At 33.0% G+C, this 26216-nt stretch overlaps 1 protein-coding gene across 1 annotated transcript in view; it reads right to left on the bottom strand.

The window, feature by feature from the left end:
- LOC148285469 (zonadhesin-like) overlaps positions 1-26216 on the bottom strand; it is a 64650-nt gene that overhangs the window by 3990 nt on the left and 34444 nt on the right. Inside the window, exons 29-31 of the mRNA XM_088224721.1 lie at positions 18377-18495; positions 17544-17705; positions 8544-8717 (exon numbers count right to left, since the gene is read on the bottom strand). Coding sequence (XP_088080847.1) covers positions 8544-8717; positions 17544-17705; positions 18377-18495 — 455 coding nt within the window. The remainder of the gene's footprint in view (positions 1-8543; positions 8718-17543; positions 17706-18376; positions 18496-26216) is intronic.

Below are 26216 nucleotides of genomic sequence, written 5' to 3'. Positions count from 1 at the left end.
CGGTCCCCAAATCATCGAGCCACTCTCGAGTCTACTTCGCACCAACGAGTTATAAAGAATTCTCAGTACTCGTATACTACCAAAAACCCTGGCTTTAAAACCTGTCACATCCGAAACTATGATGATCAGTATGGGCAAGAAGACACATTAGCATATTTAAAACAATATTTAGAACGCAGATTAAAAAAATAAAATATTTAAAAAAACAAATGGTTGCTTACTTCTGCAGGGGAGAAACGAGGGGGCGTGGCCATGTGGTTGACGGTGTATCAGACTCTCCCCACCCCTCGAATCACTTCACTTTTGAAGAAGTAAGCAACCATTTGTTTTTTTTAAATATTTTATTTTTGTAAATTTTATTCGTTCTAAAAATTTATTTTAATGTGCCAATATGTCTTCTTGGTCATACTGATCATCGTGGTTTCGGATGTGACAGGGTTCAAAGAACTGCCTGTATGTTGTGTTGTGTACGTAATTGGTGCTGTTTATGTTTTTTGTAATAACACTGTAACTAAACCGATATAGAACTGTGTGCACAACAATAAACTTAAATAAAAAAAGTAAAATTCAACGTATTCATACAAAAACAGTAAGAATAGAAAATTGTAAACACATCTACACTTACTCTCATACAAATACACATAAATAAATCCTTTTGTTGTAACACAATTTAATAATATGGATGATTTTTATTAAGAAACTTTGCTGGTCTGTCTGTAAACTGTATTTTAAAAAAAATGTTATTATATCATTGTCGACTGTTTGTTTCTTTAAAATAAATAAATGAATAAATAAATAATAAAACACAATCAATTTCAACCAAGAATTTTCACTAACAAACTAGAATGTTTTGAAACATGCTATGCATACCTATACAATAATTCTCTATCAATGTTTTGTATGCAATTTATATGGCTATTGTACTCCGGAAGAATCCTAATTAACACCCTTAAAAATGGGGTAATTGATTATTGATTCTAGTTAATTAATAATAATAATAATAATAATCATGGTTTTTTAACAAAAATAACAATTACTTTATCTACTACATATACACTTGGGTGATGGATTTATCTGGATCATGTCTAGTCTGCCTAACTAGGTACAACCTGTTTTAAGGCAGACATTTTTATGCAAAAATAAACAATAACATTACTACCTCCAAATAATTTACTATACAGTTATACAATATTAATTTATCCCATTTATTCTTTTAAAATGTATTTTGAGTAAACTTTGCAATTTTTTTTAACCTAAACCCAGTGATCAATTTTTTCCAAATTTTAAAAATTGAATCCGGTCATGGTTTTACAATATTCGGATAACATATGAGATATTTTGGGGCCCAGAAACCTGAAATTTCTTTGCCCGAATTGAGAGTTTGTGATAGACTACATGACTTAAAGATGACTTTAAAGTTTCCAATCATCTCGGAGTTCCAGTAGCGACCTGGTTTCCCGACAAATGGTTAAAACTTCTTGAGCACACAGCCCGGAAGAAGAAAGAAAAAAACGAGTTTGTATATGTTGGTTGCTATGGATATGGAAAATGGTTCTCACAGCAATGGTAAGAGCAATTGTAGCTGCCCACGGCCATAGCGACGAGGAGAATAAACAACTATTGGAAGTTGAAAAATCACAGGATATGTAGGATAGGTGGACCTTCATCAGCTAGCGATGCATCCAGCCACAAACTAGTTATAGTTCTACATTATCTCTGCCACCAACCACTCAAACCCACCAACCACTCGCGCAGCCAACGGCAGTCATGTCCTCGGATGCGGTGTGCAGTGTGGTGAACAAGCCATACGGCATTTAAAATATACATTTTATGATTAACGCGCCATGGGTGTTTCCAAATTATAAAAAATAACATGTTTACTTACGTTGGCACGAAATATTTGTCACTGCCACAGCCAAAATAACAAAACTTATTAGTGAAATCTTTGACATTCTGACGATTGGGAAACTCCTACAATTTAAAAACGACTACAGACAGCTTCTGTTTAAAATTTTACGCAACGAACGAATTTATACCAATTACCGTTTTCCTTTTTACGAAAAAAAAACTTAAACCTCATAAACAATCGTCTAAAAATATTGATTGAGCCATAAATATATAGTTTATTAGCATATTATTTATACTGCGTAGTTTATTGTAAGACGCTTTACAATAAACAGTAAAAATAATGTTTTTTTAAATTAAACTTATTGTTTGTTTGTATCTTATGGATAAAAATAGTAGTATTTTTATCATAGCAGAATAAAAAAAGCTTTTAAAAATAGTGTAAACAAGAATCGAATTAACATTTGCAGACAAGGCCATACCCAAAAATACTCATAGGTTGTTTATAAATCTTCTGAGGCCAGTTCATGTATTGTTTGAATTTGTTCAAATTTTATCTTATCTTTAAGGGTTTTTACCAGATTTTGTCACAAAATCCTAATTATTTACATTCTGTTTATTTTCGTAGCTGTTTTTTATTTAAAGTACCTATAATCATACCCCTTGTCTACACCCAATGGTGAATTGGGCACTGCATCAGCAAAAGGCGTGTTTTTACTTGAATGGTATTGTATGTGAACAAAAAATACGGATCCAACGCAACGTTAATATCATTAAAAAAAAACAGCAAAAGACTGGACTGTGGAGCAGATTTTCCGGGCAGCACAGGACAGAGAGACTTTTGCCAGAGTGATTGCCAACGTTGAGGATACCTGACAGGGCGCTAAGAGAAAAATGAGTAAAAGATCTTCTTCTTTTTCTCCTTTTAGATCTGACGATCTGTACTACTTAGACTACTTAGTGTACCGTGATGAGGTCCAACTATCCTTTCATTATTTGGGGGTCTTCCAGGTGGGCGCCGGCGCCGTCCGGAAGGCAATTATTTGATTGCTGTGGACAACAGTCTATTGCTGCTCATTCTGTGTATGTAGTCTCCCCAGAATCTTCTACGGGACCTGCTCCAGTGCAGTATATCTTCGATTTCTGACCCGGTCGCCCAGAGTAAAAGATTAAATATTTAAATTGAATTCAAATTTGATTTAAGAAATGAATACAGAACGTTTGAACAAAATAATGAGATTACTTCATCAACTTAAACATATTTTGTGGATTAAGAGATCATTTTAATTTTATAGTATTTATTTAAAATAGGGTGATCTTCTGAATCTTCTCTACCCCCCCCCCCTGTAGATAAATTCATTTATGGATTTTAATTAAATTAAAATTAAATACGAACACGCGAACATTATGATTTTCATTATGAACATTATTGCGACCAATAGCCAAAACACTTATTTAGACCAAACAACATTTTGTTCCCAATCATTAGTGTGGCCCAAGCAAAGTGCCGTCGCATCAGAGAAATGTTTGCCTATGTTTGAATATTCATATTTCATAAATTCTTCCATTTGTTGATTTATTTTTCCCACCAAATAAACTGATTTATTATTTATGTAAAACTTTCATTTAAGAAACTCAGTATTTTTATCTCTCGTTAAATACATTTTGATTTGGTTATATTTTCTTTCTTTCTTCTTGTTTTATTTACATATTTTAGATCTTAATTTATGCAGGTACTTTTAAATATTTTTTTTGAAGGTATGAATTGAAATTTTTGAGTTATTTTGTTTTATTTTTTATCTTGTTTTGGTTGCATTTATGAGCACCCACCTTTTTTCTGAAGTTTATAATATATTGCAGTAATATGTTTACTCTTTAATTTAATTATATATATCTTATACCCCTTTTTTCTACTTTTCAGAAAATATTTTATCTGGTTTTGTTGAGTTTTTTCTTTCTTCTTAATACTATTTTGTATTTTTTCAAAGCATCAAAACAAAACAAAACAAACGTTATTTTATGTGTACAATATTATGTCCGGGACAAACTATTATTTAATACAAATTAGTAAGGTATCCAAAATAAAATACTTTTGTTGGATTTAATTCAACTTTTATTTTTTAAATATATATGAGTGTAGATTGTGACGCGTTTCATTTTGTTAGGACATTATCAAAAAAAATTTTTTAGAGAGAGTTCCGACTCCAATTCCGAATCCGTTTTCCATTTTTTTCCGGCAGGTAAGGTTTTCTGTAAAACTTGACTTTAAAAGGATTTGTCGAGAGAGTAAAGAAAGGAAAACATGGAAACCAAAGAATGAACAAGTTATTAGGACATGAATAGGAATATTGACTTCATAATTAGCTTTCCAAGGATGGAATCCTATCATTGCCTCTCTAGAACGCAAAAATTGTATTTAAAAGGTTCACTTTGTGTTATGTTTACATAACTTACCTTCAATGAATCTTTCCTTAACTATTCACAGCTGTAATTAAAATAACCAAATTCGAAATACGAAATGTATTTGTAAATCGTTGAACAAAGTAGATTCAATTAAATATTTAGGCATTTATATAGATGGGAATTTAAGATGGACTAATCAAATCGAACATACTAAAAATAAATTGAAAAATAAAATTGACTTTTTTAAATCTATAAGAAATATAATTAGCCTACAAGAGCTTGTACACATATATTACGCAATAACTCAATCAGTTTTGGAATATGGAGTAATTGGATGGGGATGTGCAAATGACACACTAATCAAACAAATAATAATTGCACAAAAAGCTTTAATAAAAAATATCTTAAGACTCCCAATCAGAACTATCTCCCTCGGTATATTCGAAAATCTTAACGAAACATTTGTAAAACAACTTTATGTAAAAGCTTTGTTACTGTACTCACACAAACATTATTCTCTACCTTCTATAACTCCTTCCACAAATACAATTGTTATTAGATACTCCACCCTGATACTGCAAAAATAATTAAAAATTAATACAACTTTCGGTCAAAGAGGATTGGCCTACTACTCGGTTAAAGTTTACAATCTACTTCCATTATCCATAATGACAATTAATAAGTACTCACAGTATAAAATTGCTATTAAGAAATGGATAGTGGAGGTGGGTTGCACACGGATCGATAAGTGGTTCAAGCCAAATAGGTAACATGTATGTACTGTTTATGAAATTTAATCTATTGGTCTATACACATTGGTTATGTTTTTTATGATTATTTTAGTTTATATTGTTTATTATGTTAATGATAATTAGGTTAATTCGATTATTTACGTTTTTTCATTATTATTTTTGTGTTAACTTTGTTAAATAACTAATTTAAGGAATGTTTCACATTTTGTACAGTGTTTCTCCTTGGCACGGGACACCCCAGTGAGAAAACATTATTCTATATAAAAAAAAGAATACAAACAATGTAAAAGAATAAATAAATAAATTTATACTATGATTAGTAAGTCCTTAAAACTCAGGTTTTGTTAGCTTACTTTTAGGTGATTTTACTAATATGTTCACAGTTAAATCATTCTATTGCTCACTTGTCGTCTTCTTTTAAAATTATGCCTCCGTGATCTGGTTTCTCTTTTATGTACGCCAGATAAATCATATCGAATCGATGCAACATCGTCCGCTAAGAAAAGTAGCATGGATAATTGACCTCGAGAGGGAAGACTACACTTACGGAGAAATGGAGTCAATGTTAAAAATCTCAAGTTACAAAAACGTAGAAATAAAATTGACTTCATATTTATATTTAATTTACTAGAAGTTATTAGAAACCAAAATAACAGACTCTAAATACTCTAGAATAGGCTACCTCTTTCCGTAAAAACTGCACCTTCTTTGGTCCGCAACATACGCTGTGTGATATTTGTTCCTCAATCGTCCCCTTCAAAGTAATTACCATCGGATATAATACATTTATGCCAGTCTGTTTTCCGATCATTAAAACATTTGGGAGACTGCTGCGAGATATTGTATAGATACTATTTGGCGAATTGTCCAGATTTTTATTAAAATATATGTTTTTGTAAAAAAAAATATTTTTAGTACTGTTTAATAACATGCATGCTTCGACTTTTTATTATTTATTTATTTATTTATTAATTTACACGCCCAATGGGCTTTTTCATATTTCCGAAATTACATTTAAGTGCAGCAGTGAAACATGAGTATGTAAATTTAGTTAAAATTAAAGATAACATAAGAAAAGCTAAAAGATACAATAATAAGTAAAAATCAGGAAATGTACCAACATAGGTATATGGTACATAAAAAAATATTTAAAAATTTACATATGAAAACATACACGCATACATATACATACATATAAGATGGAGAGGGTTCAGAAGAAATTTCTTCGGTTTCTCTACATGAGGGAGTGCGGATATTATCCATGGCTTTATCCCACTGAGTTTCTCCAGGGTATGCTTGATTACAGCAGTTTGAAGACTAGAAGGAATGTGTATTTAACAACGCACTTCTTTCGATTGTTGCGCGGTATTATTGACAACCCTGAAATTATGCGGAGCATTAGCTTTTATGTTCCTGATAATTACCTTAGACAGCGTCAACATAGACTGTTTTACATTCCAATATACAGGACCAACCTGCCAATGGTTATGCCTGTTGGAAGGGCTATCTCTATGTTGAACAATATCACGTTGGACATTGACATTTTTCACGTCTCTGAGGGAGTTTTTCGTTACAAGATTCTCTTACTTTTTTAACATATTATTCTTTGGATATTATGTATACTAATGTGTTTTTTTTACATATACCTAATTTTACCTAATTATTTATATATGTATGAATTAATATATTTTATTTTGTAATGTACATATATATGAATAAATAAATGATAAATGATAAATGATATAAGTTTATACATTATTATAGAGATACATGAGAAAAAAAATAGTAAATAAAGAAAAATATTAAGAAATTTTACACAAATTAATTTATAACCTTTTGAATACTTAACCTATATTTATATAAAGACAGACAAAATATATCAACTTCACCATACTCGTTACCGAGCCGGTGTAGTCTAGGTATTGGTGAATTGTAATAATAATTGTGACTGCCAGGAGATTCAAAAAATAACGTTAGCTGCCGAGTATTTCGAACAGGTACTTTCAAGCTGATAACACTAGTTAATTCCGGGACGTCCAATACGCCATTTGCTATTTTATATAAATTTAATAAATCATTTATAATTCTCCTTTTACATAGAGTTGACATATTTAGTGTAGATAATAAATTATCATAATCAATATTTTCAGTGGGTATATTAAGTTTTAATTTATGAATCTAAGGAATTTATTATGCTGTATCCCAACTCAATACATGACTCTCGGACTCAATTAAATGCTGCAGCGAGACTTATTTTCGGAATCTCTAAGTTCAGTCATATCGCGCATTTGAGGTCGCAGGCCCTATGGCATGGAATGCTCTCCCAGTGAGAGTAAAGTGATGTTTCTGAAAAAATTAAAACCCACTTGTTCTCTAAATCACATTCCTCTCTTCTCAATCCAATGAAGTACATATTATGTACTTCTGGATTACTTTCTTTCAGCATAAAGATGCTAAGGCTACCAGATTTCAGAGAGCTCCTTCGGGCAGCTTTTCTCGTTTAACGACGAGCAAATTTTCCTTGTATGTGGGCACCGCCAAGGAGACTTATGTCCTCTGATGCGGTGTGCGGCATGTGGTGGGAAGCTGTTCTCTAAATCAATTGAATAAATCCGTAGCAAAAAGTAACAAAATATTTTTTTAAATTTATTTATTTATTTTAAAGAAACAAACAGTTGACAAATATAATAACAACACGTTTTAATTTTAATTTCGGTGTTTGATTGAATGTGTTCTCTGCTCGGGTTTCATAGCTAAGTAGAAATATATCAGTATAATAAATAACTTTAAATATATGTTTTGTAAACAATATTAATAATAATAATGTTGATAGACAATTACTGTATTTCACACCTTTAGAGTGATAAAAAAGAACAAAAAAATAATGTTGTTTATTTATTTCTGTCTGTGTCGAATAAAGTTCTATATTTATTTATTTTAAAGAAACAAACAGTCGACAGTGGTATAATAACATATAAAAAATACGGTTTAAAGACAGACCGACGAAGTTTCTAAATAAGAATCATACATATTAAATTGTGGTACAACAAAAGGGTGTTTTTATGTGTATTTGTATGAGAGTAAGTGTTAAGGTGTGTTTATGTGTATTTGCGTGAGAGAAAGTTTTCAGGTGTGTGTAAGTGTGAGCATCATTAAATAGCAAGTGGGATCGTATCGCAGCCAGAACTAATGAGTCTTAATTTATTTTTAAATAAACTAAATGGAATGTAAAATATATCAATAGATGAAAAAACAGCAATATAGTTAAAGCGAGATAGAGGAAATAGTGTTGTGCATAGTTAGTGCTACAGACTGGAAGTTTTGATTAAATTGCAATAAATTTATTTATGTGCAGAATCACTTTATAAAGTGCCCTTGAGATATTACACTACGAAAATGGGGCTATATAAGTTATCGATAATAAAAATAGAGTTTGGGATACGTTATTATTTTTTTGTAATTCATGTATTTGTACAAATAAATCAAATATATAAATTTATTTGACTGATTCGGCTATTATTAATTTAAGAAGATGTTTTTAGGGACAATTTTTATTCAAAACACATTTTCCAAGGCTATTTCTAACATATCCTTTCCTGCAAAAGCATCCCTTCACGCATCTGTTTATGCAGATTGGACGTAAATTTTTACAGCTTGGGGGACAATAAGATCCGCACTCAAGGTACTCCTCCGTGATAGGATCAGGACAAACAGGCGCTAAAAAAAAATATGTTTTACTAAGAATATAATACTTTATCAATAAAAATAGACGATACAAAATAATGATTATTTATTTATTCATATATAGGGTAAATCAGGGTATTTTCGGCTACTCCCCGGTAATTGGCACTCTCTTATTAAAACTCAAAAAAGATCTTTAGTAATTTTAACATTGAAAATGGAGTACTTAAATTTATCAAGTTTTATTAAATTCTTGAATACTGGCCACAATTAATTGTTGTTTTTATGTTGGTATTCCTATTTAAAACCACATGTCAATGTGCTCAACTAAAACGTGCGAGAAACCGAGAGTTTCTTAAGATTTTTTAAGGATAGAGCTGTGTTAAACTTTAATTTTCACAAAACAAGTACAAAACCTAACTATATTATGTTAACCAGTGATTGAATACATGTTTATTAAGCTAGTTTTGTATCAAACGTGATTATTTTACAAGGAAATTATCTTTTTTAATGGGTGCCAACTATACAAAGAAAAAAATGCAAAAAATCAGAGATAAGCACTGTGCCAATAACTTATATCGGTTGTCAGATGGCAGAAGGGACCATCTGTAATTTTAAAAAATGTTCAGGAGAGCTGAAATAAGACTCAATTTCAAGACTTTGATCCACAAACTAAAATATTTTAATGTTATTTTGAAATAACAAATTACCATTCTAGATAATGCTGTTTTTATTATTTTTCTATGTGTATTTACCGAAATATTGACTAGAACTTTTGAAAACTAAAACACAGAAAAAAATACAGATAATCCCTTCTGCCATCTGACTACCGATATGTTGTGGTGTTATTCGTTAATATTTGAATTATTGGCACATGCCTATCAGTATTTCATATGCATTATTGATATTTTGTTAGGTTATTATTTGCGAAAAATAATGAAAATTATTTTAGCATTTAGTACAAAAAGGATTGTCTTATATAAAAAAGAAATACGAAGAAAAAAGAAGAATAAAAAAAAAAAACTATCTTCGTGTGATTCAGATTGAGTTATACTTTGTCTTTTTGTTATAAATACCACGTCTTTTATTTTTTCCACTTACAAGAAAATTTTAAAGGCGCCAATAACTGACAAAATTACTGTGCCAATTAATAACTAGTGGTGCCAATAAATGGCTGAAATAGTATGTTTTCAATCATTTTTATTTATCATAAAAAATTAAAAGATCCTCTGAATATCAATTAAAAGTTTAAAACCAACTAATATTTTTTGATGCAATAAAAAAACATTTACATTCAAATGATAATTGTTTAATTAATAAATTAATATTGACTCAATACGCTTAAAGTGCCGATCATTGGTGGTTTTACCCTACGTCACTTTACTGAAATTTACGTGATCGTCTTCATCACACCGTTACCCACACCTAATGGTAAATAAGGCACATCATTGGTCCTCCGATTACAGCCATAATCATCTGATACATTAGGACAAGGTGATCCTTTTATTTTATTATATTTTAGATCCAGTCCAAGGAAATAAAGTCATCGAAGTGTAAAACCACCTTTCAATAAAATATTTCACATCGACCTTGCCAGGAATCGAACCCAAGACCTCAAGCGTGGTAGGCAAGTGGGAACCCAATGATCAGGACAACTCGCTGAGGGGGATTAGTGACGGCACGCGCGGAGTAACAAAAAAATACAAATCTTAATAAAATCGAAACGATGATGATACGATAAATATATATATATTTTTTTTTGGTTCGATTGATAGTCTTTTAACAAGTAAAGTAAATAAGACAAAACCACTGAACTTCCTCATCAGCCATCAATTCACATACACCTGTCCAGTAGCTTAATCACAAATAACTATCGAAGTGCTAGTGTCGTGATAACAATTTCTCACCATGGTTGTTTAGTGGTGTTGTTACCACCTTTATGTAGGCACCTAGTTGGTGGCCTAATTTTGTGATGTACAAAGTTATGTGGGTGCACAGAATGAGAGCAAGTAAAACAGGGTACTTACGTTTTACACAAAGATTTATTCACGAAACTAAACTACTGAAGCTAACACATTGAAAGAAGGATTCTAATAACTATATTAGGCAAAATAAAATGAAGTTGGTAAATCTAAATTGGCGGTAATTTTGTGCCTCGAAGACGCGTGCGGTGAGGTCGGAATCCGGTAGTTTTCTCCTAGCCGGTTTGGCCCGTTCGTACGCTCTACGTCGGCGTTCGGCAATGTTCGGCTCGTGCCGTCGTTGTCGACCCGCCACACAGCCCCCTTCCAAGTTTTGAAATCTGTTTTTCAAAACTGACGCTGTATCACCCTCCTGCCGCTACGCGTTGTGTATGCCGGTTGTTCTGTTGGTGTTTCCGTTTCTGCTGGACTGGCTCGTTCTTCCGCTGTCTGGAACGCCGGCTTGCACCTGTCCAGCGAAACCTTTTTATGTTCGCCATCCACGTCCAGTGTTACCGTCTTTTCCGCCCTGGTGATGACCTTGTAGGGCCCCTTGTAGTTCGGCATCAGGGGTTTGTACACTCTGTCGTCCCTCAGAAACAAGTGTGTGGCTCTCTTTAGTTCCGGGTGGATGAAAACGTTACCTTTATTGTGGTGCTCGACTGGCCTTGGTTTGACGTTTTGCATGAAATTTACCAGTTGCCTAGTGTAGGAGTCCGGGTCAATGTAGTCGTTCGTCTGCTCCAGGATGTCTGCTGGTAACTTTAGTTTGCACCCATACAGCATCTCTGCTACTGAGTGCTCTGCATTCGTGCGCAGTGTGGCCCTCAGTCCGAGTAGTATGGTGCTGATCGATTTTGTCCACGGAACAGGGTGGTGAGCTTTAATGGCCGTCTTCAGCGTTCTATGAAATCGCTCGATCATGCCATTACTTTGTGGATGGTAAGGCGTCGTGTTGGAGTGTGCTATGCCTGATCTGGAACAAAACAAGTTAAAGTCCGTAGACATGAATTGCCTACCCTGATCAGTTATAATTTTCTCCGGTACGCCGTATCTCGCAATCCAGTTGTCCCAGATGGCTCTGATGATTGTGTGGGTCTGGATATCTGCGATAGGGATTACTTCCGCCCATCGAGTGTATCGGTCGATACATGTGAGGCAGTACCTCAGTCCCTCTGATGGTGGAAAAGGTCCGATGAGGTCGACATGTTGCCTTTGTTGAGATCGAAGACGATTTCTTGTCCCTGCATGTTGGTTTTGATCAGGTTCAGAGCAGTGTTCTTGTCGTCCAAGAGTGCGAGTAGTTCGTTGTCCTGCCTTTGTTCTTTATGGATCTTTTCGAACGATATGTTTGCCTCTTGTTCGATCATGTCGATTCTTGATAAGGTATCGGCGACGACGTTGTCTTCTCCTTTTATGTATTTGATGTCCGTGCTGAACTGTGAGATGTAGTCTAGATATCTGAGTTGTCTGGGGCTTTCTTTGTCGTGACTTTTCCTTCTAAACACGAATTGTAGTGGTTTATGGTCCGTGTATATACAGAATTCTCTGCCCTCCAGATAATGTTGAAAGTACCTTACAGTCTCAAAAATGGCTAGTAGTTCCCTGTCGTACGTACTATATGAACACTGAGCCTTGTTCAACTTTTTTGAGAAGAAACTTATCGGTTTGTAGTTGATGCCGTCTGTGGTTTGTTGTAGCACGCCTCCGATTGCGTAATCTGAGGCGTCTGTCCACACTGACATCTTGCTGCTTTCCTCTGGGTAGCTAAGCTTAGTGGCGTTGATCAGCGAGTTCTTGACCTCTTCGAAATCGTGTGTAGTGACTTCGTTCCACTCTACTTTTCTGTTGTCATTCTTTTTTGCTCCCTTGAGGTAATCGTGTAGTCGTATCAATTTGTGTGCTGCTCGTGGTATGAATCTTCGGTAGAAGTTTCCCATGGCCAAGAATCTTCTCAACTGCTTAATGGTTTCTGGCTTGTTGAGGTTCGTGATGGCTTCCACTTTTGTTGGCGAGGGTCCGATGCCTTCAGCCGAAATTTCATAACCAAGAAATAACAGTGTTTTCTTGGCAAACTCGCATTTAGATGGGTTTACCACCATTCCATGATCTTGAAGTCGCTGGAACAAAGCTTTTAAGTGTTCCACATGTGTTTCTTCGTCTGGTGAAGCGATCAATATATCGTCGATATATGCGTGTACTCCTTCTAGACCTCTTGTGACTTCGTTGATGTGACGTTGGAATGTTTGTGCAGCGCATGATAGTCCGAATGGCATTCTTACAAATTCAAATAACCCGAATGGTGTGGTTATAGCTGTCTTTTTAATGTCAGTTTCATTAATTGGAATTTGGTGATATGCTCGTTGTAAGTCAATTTTGGAAAAAATTTTACAGTTAAATAAGTCATTGCATATATCGTGGATATGTGGCAAGGAATAACGATCAGGTACCGTCTGTGCGTTTAAGCTACGGTAATCGCCACAAGGGCGATAAGTACCATCGCTCTTCTTCACCATATGCAATGGAGAGGCCCACTCACTCTTGGAGGGTCTACAAATACCTTGAGCCACCATGTGATCGAACTCTTGCTTCGCCTGCCTCAGTAGTTCTGGGGACAGCCGACGAGTCTTACACATAACGGGTTTGCCACGGGTATCTATATGGTGGATTGTGTTGTGTTTATCCAGCCCTGCGTATGGTTTATTGATATCTACTAGTTGTGGATACTTCAATATGAGTGAGTGGTAAATGTTGGTTTTGTCTGTTAATGATATGGAACATGTTATGTTGTTGTTTGTGGAGATGTCAAATGCTCTGATTATCTTGCCGTTTGTATTGTCTACTAACCGTTTGTTCCTAACATCTACTAACAGGTGGAAGTTGTGGAGAAAATCTGCTCCTATAATAGGGCGTGTCGTATCCGCTATTATAAACTTCCATGTAAACATTTGTTTACATCCCAGATTCAGTGTTACCGTGGTAACTCCGAAATTCTGGATCGTAGTCCCGTTCGCTGCATAGAGAATTAGCTTAGACTTTTCTCCATGGCGTTTGTGTAAAGATCTAGGAATTAATGATATTTCCGATCCGGAGTCAACGAGGTATGACACACCGGTATCCCGATCTTTAACAAAGAGACGTGTTGTGTTGGTTGAATCAGCCGCCTCCGCTATGATTCGACCATCTAGTTTTTTGAAGCTAGATGCGGTTTAAATTCACATGGTGTGACGCATTTCTTAGCTTGATCGCCAAATTTTGTGTGGAAGTAACAAAGAATAGTTTTCTTGTTATTTCCGTTGGCCCTATAGCTTGTTTTGTTGAAATTGTTGTTGTATTTGTTGTTATTGAAATTGTTACTACTGTTACTTGTTGTGTGTTTGAATCTATTGTTATTGTTGTTGTGACTATGCTGTTTGTTGATTGTGTGAAATAAACTCTCTACCTTATGGGTTAGAGCTTGTACGGACTGTTCTAAACTACAAATGTTATTTTTATTGTTGGTACCTACTACCGCTACATTATCCTGTGTGTACACCTGTATTAGGCGATCTGCTATCGTCGCTTGCCTATCCCAGTCATCTTCGCTTATGGCTAAATGCGCTTGGATCGTCTTGGGCAGTTGTTGTATCCACAAGTATTGCAACGTCGTTTCGTCTATTTGTAAACCTATTGCTAGCGTCCGCATCTCTCTAAGTAGGCTGGATGGGTTTCGATCCCCAAGCTGTAAGGAAGAAAACAGTTTTTCTCTCCTTCTGTCCTGTGGACAGCCCATGCGTTGGATTATAGCTTCCTTCAGCCTCGTATATTTTGCTCGGTTCGGTTCCATGAGTAAAATATCTGAAACTTGTTCTATGTGCGTTTGTTCAAGTTTTGACACTAAGTGACTATAACGTGCGTCTTCTGAAACTATGTTTGCCAACTCGAATTGTGCTTCTATCTGTTTAAACCAAAGTTCGATGTTGTTCACCCATAGCTGTGGTAGTTTAACGCTAATCCTATCCGTGTGGAACATGTTGTTTGCTGTGTTGATATTTGTCAAGTCAGTGTTGTCCTTGTTAGCCATTGTTTACAGTTTAAAAATATTCGTTTTTAAAAAAAAATTCAGAAAAATGTATGTAATAATGATTACAGTATAAGTTAAAATATTGAAATAAAAGTATTCAATAATGAGTGTAGTTGTATTAAAAAGTTAAGTTTAAATTATTAGATTTAAATTTAAATTTAAATTTAAATTTCAAACAAAAATATTTATTTTTTAAATGTCAGAGTCACTATTTGTTATGTATGTACTGTGCAAGTTATAGAAAAGAAAATTAAAAACAGAAAATTTAAATAATTATTTTACCATACGGCGGAACACATTTTCCAACTATTAGGTATTTGTATTCTCCAAGCCTGAGTGGTCCCCTCAATATTAATATTCCTTTTGATTGTCCGTTGTACAATATATCAAGTTTAAAAATGTTTATGGTAAAACTTCAAATCTGTAACACATAATAACATGCATAGCCTAGGTTAAAAATATAAACATATATAGTACAGTCACACAATATAATGTATATAGAAAAAAAGTATGGATACTAATGTCCACGTACTAAGTTAAACATTCGTCGGCTTAGCCGCCCGAATATCTGTTTGTTTGATAGTTTCAAGTTGTTTACAAAAATAAAATTTTACAAATTGCAAGTATTGTGAACGACTGCGCCAGCTGAAAAATATTTCCGATAGATTTCGCTGGTAAAAAAAACTTACTCCCGCAGTGCGTTCACAAGGAGAAAACTTTCGGATGCCTACGTCATGGTGACCCCGACGTGACGTCACGCTTGTCTCGCCATATAATATTTGTCAAAAATAATTATGTACCGGATTTTTGAAAAAAAAAAAAAAAAAAACAAAATTTAAGAACTATAAATAACAATTATTTTCCGGTACCCTGTAAGTACCTCTACTCAATCTGGCACCCTATGTAAATGTTCGTGTGAATTGTTTGTGTGTTCGACTCAAGAAAAATAAAAAAAATAAAATTTATATGTGTTGTAGGAATGTATTACTCGGCGTGCGATTTTTGGTGAGCGAGTCGCTCGAACGTATTATATTATGTTTGTTTATAATAATTTTAGTTAAATTATGAATCACCTGTTTGAATTAATCCCGGCCGAGTAATATTGTTAAGAAATTAATCACAGTTTAATCAATTCACTAGTTACATTAATTACATTTACATTAGTTACATTTACATTGAAGATTGTTACCGACAGAAAAATTCACTCGATTCGCTCGGTCTTTGAAAAATCTAATTCTATTATATATTATAATTATTATAATATAATTCTATTATACTAAATTAATTAACCTTACAATAAGTTAACCTTGAAATAGATTAACCTTGATTAATTACAAATAAATTAAAAGTGCAATCAAATTAAAAATGAAATTTTAAATTTTTCATGTACCGACCGAAAAAAAGTAATTGTTGTACAATTTTGTCAAGCGAAGATATTTCTGTCTGAAATTTTGCGCAATTTTTATGGAATTTGAATGGGGTCACCGTGATTGATTGTTTAATGTTGTGTTTTCGTGTTCAAACGTCGGGGTATACCACTTTAGTTGTGTTGTTACCACCTTTATGTAGGCACCTAGTTGGTGGCCTAATTTTGTGATGTACAAAGTTATGTGGGTGCACAGAATGAGAGCAAGTAAAACAGGGTACTTACGTTTTACACAAAGATTTATTCACGAAACTAAACTACTGAAGCTAACACATTGAAAGAAGGATTCTAATAACTATATTAGGCAAAATAAAATGAAGTTGGTAAATCTAAATTGGCGGTAATTTTGTGCCTCGAAGACGCGTGCGGTGAGGTCGGAATCCGGTAGTTTTCTCCTAGCCGGTTTGGCCCGTTCGTACGCTCTACGTCGGCGTTCGGCAATGTTCGGCTCGTGCCGTCGTTGTCGACCCGCCACAGTTGTTTATCGTATTCGCGATCACAATAGAACATCCGTGAAAACCTAATATTGAATGTCAAAATATTTACGTTTCGCGACGTATAATCTTGCTGCGCCATCACATATTTGTATTTTACCGGTGTAAATATGGAAAATATTCCAAAGCTGCTATTTTTATTTACCATACTATTTATTGCATTAAGCCGGCGGTTGGCAAGCCAAATGTCAAGAAAAGCAGTCGCCACAGTAATTGTCATTAAATTTTCACTTTTTTGTATTAGACACTCCTTACTATTTTGCAAATGCAATTGATTGTATGATTTTTTAAAGTAAACGCAGATTTTTCGCCAGTGAACTATATTTATTTTAGAGGAAAACAAACAGACACAGAAATAGCACACGCGTTGACTTATGACTGCGATAACTTAAGCATGTTCATTATTCAACAATGTTTGATTATGTCCAAATGCTTGCAGACTGGCTGGATTTCCTCCCTAGGGAGTTGTTCATTTGATTTGTTCATGCGATTTAAATTTATTTCAACAGAGACGGAAAAAAAATTGAGAAGGGAATATGGAAGTCTCGTGATAAAGGTTTCAGCTCTTTTACTTTACAAAAGTCAACAGATGGAAGAGTTGAGGAAATGTGGATGTTCAAACATGGGCAGAATGGTAAATGTTACATAGTGTGTAAAGTGACCACTTAAACCAACCAATAACAGGTCGTAACTTAGCCTAGACTTCCATATTCCTTTCTCAATTTTTTTCCCCTCTCTGTTTAAATAAATTTAAATGTTCATTATTGTTCATTGTGATAGCTCAAATGCTTAGCATGTTTTTAAGCACGTCGATAGTTATTTGTGATTGAGCTACAGGATTATGGTTGTATTTTACCCATTTCATACCATATTTGGTACTATGCCAAATTCATCTGTATTTTCAATGTTTCTACTTACGACATTGCTCAGGTTTCAAGCATTTTCCATTATAAAGTAATAGTCCAGGTCTGCAGAAGCATCCTGGCACACATACTCCTGGACATATAGGATCCTTTTTTTCGCATGTGGGTGGACATCGAGGTCCACAAGCGTTGTATACCATAGGTTCTATGCATTTTGCTGCAAACCAAAAAAAAAACTTATTTATTATAATGATACAATAAAATTCAAATTATCCGGATTAATGAGTGCCAGACGCTTTAACATAAAAACTTACTTAGACGCGTTCAGAAAAATTAATTGCTTTGACGAAGAAACGCGCCGCCCCCCAGCGCTCTTTTTTATTTGTCATGATAACGTCTCCTTATTTTTTTCATTTCCTGATAACAATCCGGATATTTGGCAATCCGGTGGCTGGAGTTCAGATAAACGGAGTTCTACTGTACTTAAATACACAAATGTGGAATAACCATTGACCGGTTTCATCGCTTTCGCGACATCTTCGAGACTGATATCTTTATTGTAAAATTCATTTAAACAAAAACAGTAAGAATAGAGAATTCGAAGTTATATAATACTAATAGAATATTTTTTTAAAGGAGTAAATAAAATTGCTTTGTTTTATGAACCACTTTTTTTATTGTTACAACCGACTAGTTTCGGCAACTCACGTTGTCCTCTTCAGGGTTATATAGTAACTGAATTGGTTATTTCGGACATTTTTCTTTGTATGTGGGCACCGCCAATGAGACTTATGTCCTACGATGCAGTACGCGGTGGGCGAGCCATGTATTTAATGATTAACAGGTCATGGGTATTTTCAAATTACATAAAACAATTTATTTACTTACATTGGCACGAAATAGTTGTCACTGCCACAGCTAAAATAACAAAACTTATTTGCAAAATCTTTGACATTCTGATTGTGAAACTTCTTCGATTTGATAGAGGCCACCGCTTCTGTTTGAAACTTTACACAACAAACGAATTTATACCAATTGCCGTTTCCCATTTTTAAGAAAAAAAACTTAAGCCTCTTATAATCATGTCAAAATATTGATTGAGCCATACAAATAATATTTATTCATTATTAATACTGTATAGTTTAATGTACGACGTTTTACACACGTAAGCAGTAAAAATAATGTTTTTTTTATTGTTTTACTTATTGTGTTTTGTTATCTAATTGATGCTTATAGTAGAAAACAAATGATTTTCATTTGCATACGATTGAGTTCTTGTTCTTAGAGATGGAGGTCAGTGCCATGAAAGCTCCTGACGTCACTGCGACCTATGAATGTCTATTGTGAGGGCATACGATAGGATAGTGTAAACAGTATTCGAATTTGCATTTGCAGACATAGCAGTACCTGAAAATACTTATTTACACATATTCTTAGGCCAGTCCGTTGACCCAACAATGAATTGTTTGAGTTTTTTCAAATCATAATAAACATTTTTGAGTGTTCAATCCAGATTTTGTCTCAAAATGGTTTTTACCTGCATTTTATTCATTTTCAAAGCAGTTTTTTATTGAAAGTATCCACCTGAGTAAGTCCTCACCTGATGGTGCATAAGCCACTGTATTGGTTCTCTAAATGCAGCGTATATCGATCATCTGTTACATAACATTACGCCAGTGCAACAGTAGGACAGTTAGAAAAAAAACATGTTTTTAGTTAAATGATATTATAGGGGGAAAAAAAATGGATCCATGCCCCTGTCCCAGGTAAAAAAAGATAAAAAAATTAAATTTTATTTAAGAAATGAATAGAGTACGATTGAATAAAATAATGTCATTATTTCATTAACCCTTAACTTGGGTTTTAAAGATAGCTTAATTTCGTTTCGATAAATACCACGAAAATGACTATAAAATTATCGAAAACAAATTATGAAAATATTTTTGTGATGTTACGAATTAGATATATAGCCGAAATGGTATAAAAGAAGCATAAAGGGACGGCTCAGGTTCCTCCATATGAAGTTCAAAAATATGAAACAAGTCATGGGATAGCATACGAATCAACAGGGTAACGCTGTAAATGGTCCAAATAGGGAAAAATCACTTCAAAAAAATTTAATTTTAATATAATAAGACTCTAGTGATAACCCTCGCTTGATTTCGGCTGAGCTTTATTAGGTCAAAAGCAAACCTTTGCGAGTACCCTTTTATCAGGTCTTTTGCATGGTGCTGATCAGGTACTTTTTGCCAGAGCATTACACTCTGCTTCCTGGCCCATGACCTTAGCTCATGACGAGGAGCGCATTTAGGCAACCCACAGAATGGTTCAGTGTAGGTACATAATAACATGATTTATTTCCATAGCAAATTTCTACTTGACTTTGCCTGTATTTTATGTCATTATTTGAATGTATCAATACTTCTTAAAACAATTTGACATCGAGACAAAAACTCATAACTACCTCATTGTGGGGCATTCGTAATCAGAATGTGATTCAGTGCAGAATGTCATTGAAAATAAAAAAAAACAGGACCGATAAAGTGGTCCAATGTTTGTGCAATAGGAAAAAGTCACAATCGCAAAATGTGCCAAAAAAGTCAACCAATGTTTAAAGTTCACGAAATGAATATTGATGAATTATTTTATTGGATCCAAGTGTCAATGGCAAGCGGAAAAATATCGTATTAAGTAGCATTAGCGAAAAAGTAATTTGGAATAACTTAAACATTGTAAAGGTGACCAAAATCTTAATTAATTCAAAATAGGCATTGGAATGATAAAAAAATGGTATTTGTGTTTTCCTTTTTATTTGGTATATTTTTTGTTCTCATGTATATACGAAATTATATAGCTTCAAATTATCAAATAGCTATAACAGTTTAATTCACTCTCCGAGCACAAGAGCGAGTCTCTTTTTTGAAAACTAATATTTATAACATAACTAAATAGATAAAAGTAGATTGTGATAGAAAAAAAACATGTATTATGTATGTAAGTACTTATAAAAATAAACAAATGAAAAATTATCTTTAAATGATATTGTTGACCCTCTACAAAATGTTAGTTAGAAAAAATGAAATCTGACGTCGGCGAATATTGCAGTTAAAAAAGCCTTTAAACCAATATATCACATCCACCCTGCCAGAAATCGAACCCAGGACCTCAATAATGGTAGACGAACGCGTTAACCACTAAAATGTATTTAAAAAATGAAAAAAAAAATGGTTTTATTTTATTTTGAAACAATTAAATTTAATATAATTTTTTTATGAATATTGTATATTTACAACAAAAAAAAAAAATGTAAAAATGCAATTTAAAATGAAAAAATATAAAAAATAAATGAAAATACCAGAAATTAAATTATAAATTTTAAAAATTAAGATTAATCGGTGCTTGAAGTTTGATAAAGTTACACACATACATAATATGTATAGTTAACAATGCAGTACACCTCCGTTTATCTGAACTTCAGCCATCCGGATTGCCAAATATCTGGATCATTATTAGGAAATAAAAGCGATGTTGTAAAAAAAAAAAAAATAATAGTCAAACCAATTAACTTAGCTGCACGTTTTTAATGAGGTATTTTTTTCCAAAAAAAGACAAAAAATAATAATAACATTGGTTCTTTAATTGCACGTAATATAAAATATTTAATTCAGCAAAACACAAAACAGCTATAATCTCCAAAGTACAATTTTCAGATCAATAATAATCACTAGCAGGCAACAGTTGCAAAATGGTGAATGGTACACAATGTGTAAAGTGGCCACTGAAACCAGCCCTGTAAATACCTAGACTTCCACATGCTCTTCTCTAGAGTGTTCTCCATCACTGTTTTCTGTTCTCCAATTTGTTAATGTATATATTTTTTATGAATAAAAAAATTTGATTCTGCTTTTGGATTGTGTTTATTTGATATCTTCACTTTTTTCCATTAAATTGAGAAAATGATATCGGCCGAGGCATTTTCCTTCACTCTTTCCAGCACATCTGGCACTAGGTTCTCGCGTTCTTGACGGATATTCTCTTTGAGGGCTTCGAGAGTCTGAGACTTCTAACAGACTCTTGACTTCAAGAAACCCCACAAAAAAGTCAAGAACGGTTAAATCGGGTGATCTTGCCGGCCAGTGCAAATCACTAAAACGAGAGTTTAAGCGACCGGAAATGCCCCGTGCAGTATGCGCCGTTGATCCATCCTGTTGGAACCACATGTTATCCTATCCCAAAATTATCTGTAAAGACCGCCGATCGATCCCAATTACGTGGCACGTAGTTTAGTCGATACTCCGGGATCCTCTGCGACATCTTCAGTCACAGCCGGGATATTCTCAGCAGAACGGCTGTTCCGGGGCCGGCCAGACCTGGCAGCATCTCATGTTGTCCCATACACTTCTAGGCGAGCGGCTTAAGGCTGTAGTCTGGTAAAACGCGTGCAAAATTAGGAAATCATACGATTTTGCTATTTTAAAACGAATGTTTTTTTAAAAATCTTTTTTTATTGTAGCGCGATTAAAAAAAAAATGATTTAAAATAGCAAAATCGTATGATTTCCTAATTTTGCGCGCGTTTTACCAGGCTACAGCCTTAACGCCGCAGTGCTTATCCAGTTGATGTTGGGCGACCGGGAAATCTACACCCACATTCACGCTGCTCCAACACCACCGACAAATTATTCCGCAAAAAATCGAAACAATTTTTCCGCGTTCTAAGAGGAGTATAGCGATTCATATCTTGTTGACGTGTATTTTGTATCTGCTTCACAAATGTTAAAGCAGAACTAACATTTACCGCCATTTGCAAAAGTTATGGCTTCTCAGATAGGGTGATGACTTTTGCGCCAGCTACAAGCAGGTGTGCATTCACATTATTCTTTACTTGACAGACCATAAGCTTACTATTCGCCTAGATTTTCACATTAACAAATAATTCCTTTATCTTGTTGAGATAACTGGCGTATATTTTCTTTGTTTTATCGTTCGTGAGATATTGGTTGCTGTATATGAAATCCCAAAAGGTTTAAATTCCTGTGTTATTCGACAAACATTTGGACGAACTCGTACATAAAAATAAAACGACATTTTTGAAGATGCTTTTTGTTGTATTAAATATAAATTATTATGATGATTATGTTAAAACTCTACAATAAAATAGAAAACAAGTCAATATTGACATTTATCATAAACGATTATAAAAAAAAACCATTGTTGTGTTTCTGAAATCAAATGTCTAAAGTCTAAATATTTTGTTTTGTGCATGTAAATTAACTTTCTTTTATTTTATACTTTTTTTAGTATTCATTTCTTTAAAAAATAATTAATCATACTTAAAACTCAACCTTCATTATTATTTCAATGCATTTAACCTAATTACGCACTTCGTTTATATAATGTAATGCATCTAAATTTGTGTAATTTGTATTTTAGTATTTACATCTGACTCATAGAATTAAGAATAGTTCAGAAGGAGCATAGAATCATATTTGAATACATCAGACTGTGTCAATTCCCCCCCTTCGACACACTTGAAGTCACCGAGTAATATTGCCAGATCGCGAAGAATATAACCATAACACAAATGTAAGGTAAAAAAAAACAATTTGTTGATTTTTCTAAAATTTTATTGCGCACTCGGAAACACTGATTGACACAGCAGAGTAGATAAGTAAAGGATCATTTAATAAGAGGAATTGAATTAATGAACTTTGAACTTAAAATATAAAACAAATCATGTTAAATAATATTTTATGTTTTAAAGATAATGTCGGCCAAATGTTCACCACGGCGTTGTTTAATCCGAGGTTCAATTTTCAATATTTCTCTTATTGTATGAGCAAAGTATGGTAAAAAAATTTACTACTGTGGCAACACTAACGAAATTTCCATTTTGTTTCTTCGACAATCTGACAGATGGAAAAATAATTTATTTAATAACAATTTTTAGCATTATTGACAAACACATTCATTTGATAATTACACATGAAATGTGATTGCATTCTGTTTCTTTAAGATCCTAGCAGTATTTCTACACTTTAAGAGGACACAACACGGCATGGTTAAATTCGAATCAGGAGTTGCGTACTGAGCGACGTCTACAAATAAACTAATGGGTCAAAATGTAAACCTACTCATTTATGAGTAGTTGAGTCGCCTTCTGTTTGATGTGCGTATGTGGTTTCTGGACTATTCTTAATTCTATGATCTGACAATTTTTTTACATTGTTTTCTTTGGAATTTTATTATTTGTAATTTATACTTTATTTTTCTGAATTGTTATTCTATTGCATAACACGTCATTATATTTTAATTTTTTATTGTTAATTATTAAGGCTTGACACGGGTACAGCCTAAGAAGACTTAATAAGTTCATTAATATTTGAACGAGTGTAATTTTGAATGACTAAATAAAGAAATGTATCAAAAATGGTGGGAGGATATATGAACCGTTGCTTATTTATAAATTGTATGTATTTTATGCACCCTGAATTCTGAGCCGCGATTACAAACACATTCTTTATCGGTACGTATCGAGTTCGTTACGTATGCAGTTAGGAACATAAACATCTACAGATAAAACAATAGCCGAACGAATATCAATAACCTTCGCATAACTCTTGAAAATCGGATGCAAAATGGTGAAACGAGCTTAACAGTAAGTACTTAAATGGCCGCCCAAAAATCATAAATAAGACAAAAAACTGATCTCAAATATATCTGCTACCATATTTCCTTTATCGATATAGAATATCCGTTTCCGTTGTGTCAAAACAATTTATTAATTATGTAGCCATTGAACAAGTTCATTATATTAAAGACCTAGGTGTTACTTTTGATACTAAGTTAACTTTCTTACCTCACTATGAAATTATCTTCAATAAGGCTATACAAATGTTAGGTTTTGTTTTTTATAACACTCAGCATTTTTAAAATATTGAAACAATCGTAATTTTATTATGTTCTATTGTAAGATTACAGCTAGAGTATGCATCTGCAGTTTGAAGTTCCGCTTATTACGGCAACTCATACGGTCTTGAATGAGTACAAATAAAGTTTTTAAGATACCAATTTAAATTAGGTCTATTTGTATCGGAAATAAATTATAAATCCCCAACGAATAATTTAAATTAAAAATAAATGATTGCTTATTTATTTATAAATTATTAAATAATAAAATAGATTTCCCAGAACTAACTTTAATAAACTTTCGTATTAGTATTCCACATAGGCTAACAAGACATTTTTTTTTGTTTTACAGTCATCATCACGGTGCTAATTATTTATTGAATTCACTAATTATTTGCATGCAGCGACTTGCAAATCAATACAGTGATGATTTAGATTTATTTTATACCACGCCGCTGATGATCAAGCCCTGTGTTTTGAAAAAGAATTAACAATTAAAAGTTCAAATAATGATAAATTGTTCACTTTTGTTTTAACTTTTTACTCGTGTGTGTATAATTATTTTTAAAATTTATTTTCGTTTAGTATAAATATTTATATAAACCATGAAGTAAACTCGTTAACTTTTCTTTTAAAGCACTTTCTTTTTCTTTTTTTTTCTATTTTTTTTTCTTTTCTTCCTCTTTTTTAAAACTGCTTTTTTTTCAATTTACCTTTCTTTTATTTGGGTAAACATTTATATTTGTTACAAATGGAATATTTATTTTTTATATATAAATACTGTTTACCATGGTATACTTTTCTCGATGTTTTTGTTCGTTTTTAATGTTATGCTATTTTTTGTTGTATTTTTTTCATTGGTTTTTTTGTAATTATGTAAAAGGTTCATGGAACCGTAAATAAATCAATTAATAAACTAACTTAAAATATCAAATGTAAAATTTCCCAATTGTAAATATACAAAACGTCTAGTGGCATGACTGGCACGCAGAACTTAATATTGAAAATTAAACAGAATTTTGCTTCTAAATACCAAAATGTTAGTTATAAAGCACGTAGGCTCTGATTACAATGACAAGTCAACAAATTTATCTTTGAATGTCTATAAAGTCAAATGTTTAGAAAAAAAATGTATAAATACGATTATTTTTTTTGAATTATTTATTGACAATTCTTGGTGGAATTCCATTGTAATGATGTAATAACTTATATTTACATAAAGGTTATTAATTTAAAAATACTTGGTACACTTCCACTCATTTATTTGACCAATCAGCTCTTTCACCCTCTAATGGGCATCTTCAGACTGGTGAATATTATACAATGTAAGGATAATTTATATAAAACTAAATATTATCTTAAGTGTAGGTACATTTATAAATAAGTTGAAAAAGATACAATACGCAATATTTCAATGGAACGGAGTGAGACAAATTATTCAAACATGTATTGGCGGTGTATTTTAAGAGAAGATTCTATCATATGAAAAACATTTATTGTTATATTACAATGTACGAGGTCCAACTAAGGGGGCTTATAAGGGTGAGTTTTTGAATTCTATCTGCTGATTTATTGAAATTCTATCGCTATTATTTTTTATCCTATTTATTGGTAAAATTTCCAATCTATCTAACTTTTGACCTTTATGTCCTACATGTAAACTTTTTATGTTTTTTGATTTGTCAAAATTATGTTTGGATTACGTTTTAATTAAATACGAGTATTCAATTTTTCATGCAGAAAACTTAATTTTACTTAACTTAAAACTTAATTGTAAATAAAATTGGCGATAAATGTTTACTTCCCACTGTAATAAAAAT

The sequence above is a fragment of the Micrasema longulum genome, unplaced genomic scaffold (assembly GCF_059751315.1).
Source record: "Micrasema longulum isolate JH-2025_06_02 unplaced genomic scaffold, ASM5975131v1 h1tg000032l, whole genome shotgun sequence".
Taxonomy (NCBI): domain Eukaryota; kingdom Metazoa; phylum Arthropoda; class Insecta; order Trichoptera; family Brachycentridae; genus Micrasema; species Micrasema longulum.
The sequence above is the reverse complement of the archived record's forward strand: the minus strand, read 5'-3'. Positions and strand labels throughout refer to the sequence as shown.